Raw genomic sequence first — 1339 nt, forward strand, 5'->3', positions numbered from 1 at the left:
CTGCAGGCTGACGTAGGTGATCTCGAACTTCTTGGCTAGCGACAGGGTGAGCGTGACGTTGTGCGGCGAGGCGTGCAGGTTCTCCGACTGCCAGCAGGTGAGGTTGTGGGCGGAGTTGAGGTCGGTGAGGTGGGAGGCGGGGCGGCGGCGGCGGGGGTCGGCGGCGTCGCAGACGTGGCAGGCGCGCACCGGGGGCCGGTCGGACTCGCCGCGATCCACCACGCTGCAGGAGCGCGAGGGCGGGCGGCCGCACACGCTGGACACCGCCACCTCCTTGCCGAAGGCGGCGTTGATGAACTCGGGGATGCAGCGGCGGGCGGCGCCGGCGTCGTCGTAGCACGGGTCCGCCGGCGTCTGCTGCCCGACGAAGGGGTTGGCCACGCCGCCGCCGCCGCCGCCGCCGTGGGGGGGAGGCAGAGCTAGCCAGGAGGCACAGCCCCAGCAGGCACCTCCAGGCTTCCCTCATAACTTCTGGGAGCACGCGTGCGTGTGTGTGTGTGTGTGTGTGTGTGTGTGTGTGTGTGTGTGTGTGTGTGTGTGTGGAGTGTGTGGACTGTGTGTGTGCCCAAGAAGGGAGCGTGTCCGAATACAGACCCTTCCTTCAGGTTGACTGCAACCACCACTGCCTCTGCATGGATGAGAGAGAGAGAGAGAGAGAGAGAGAGAGAGAGAGAGAGAGAGATAGGGGTCAGTGTTGTTCAATGCCACTGACACATCTGTCGATCCAGTAGCCAAAATATCCATTTCAATTTCATTGGCGGAGGTAGTCCTGCGCACTACAGGACCGGCCATCATCTACTACACTATACAAAAGACTGCTAATGAAGTGATTTAATTAACTAAAAGCCTGAGAGGGAGTGTGATGGAGTGTGTGTGTGTGAGGGGGGGGGGGGTGGAGAGAGACCATATAAAAAGAAGGGAGAGATCAGTGGCTGCGAACGACCGCGTCCGGAATTTCAATGCCGTCTCTCGTTCAGCGCCTCCGTTCAGCGCTGGGGGGGGGGGGGGGGGGGCGAGGCGCCGTGGCTGACCGACCGACGCGGCAGGAGAAGAAGAACTCACCCTCCGATCCCCTGGGTTCAGACACGCCGGCGCGGCACATGACCACCACCAACCAACCGCCGAAAAGTACAACAAACAAAGAGCCCTTGAGAAAACGCTCGCTTGGCCGTGATGTGGAGGTGTGTGTGTGTGTGTGTGTGTGTGTGTGTGTGTGTGTGTGTGTGTGTGTGTGTGTGTGTGTGTGTGTGTGTGTGTGTGAGAGTGTGTGCGCATGTGAGTGTGTGTGGGGGGGTGTGTGGGGGGGTGCTCATTGTTTGGTTGGAGGGTGAGGCAATGA

The 1339-nt window shown here is 61.2% G+C and overlaps 1 protein-coding gene across 1 annotated transcript in view; it reads right to left on the reverse strand.

Annotated features, from left to right (window-relative positions):
• ntn2 (netrin 2) overlaps window positions 1–466 on the reverse strand; it is a gene marked incomplete at both ends in the record, with an annotated part of 62755 nt that extends 62289 nt beyond the window's left edge. Inside the window, 2 exon segments of the mRNA XM_084456618.1 lie at window positions 1–424; window positions 426–466. The exon segment at window positions 1–424 is cut by the window's left edge and continues 318 nt beyond it. Coding sequence (XP_084312744.1) covers window positions 1–424; window positions 426–466 — 465 coding nt within the window.
• Window positions 467–1339: the final 873 nt, after the last annotated feature.

Source organism: Borostomias antarcticus (assembly GCF_949987555.1).
Source record: "Borostomias antarcticus genome assembly, chromosome: 22".
NCBI lineage: Eukaryota > Metazoa > Chordata > Actinopteri > Stomiiformes > Stomiidae > Borostomias > Borostomias antarcticus.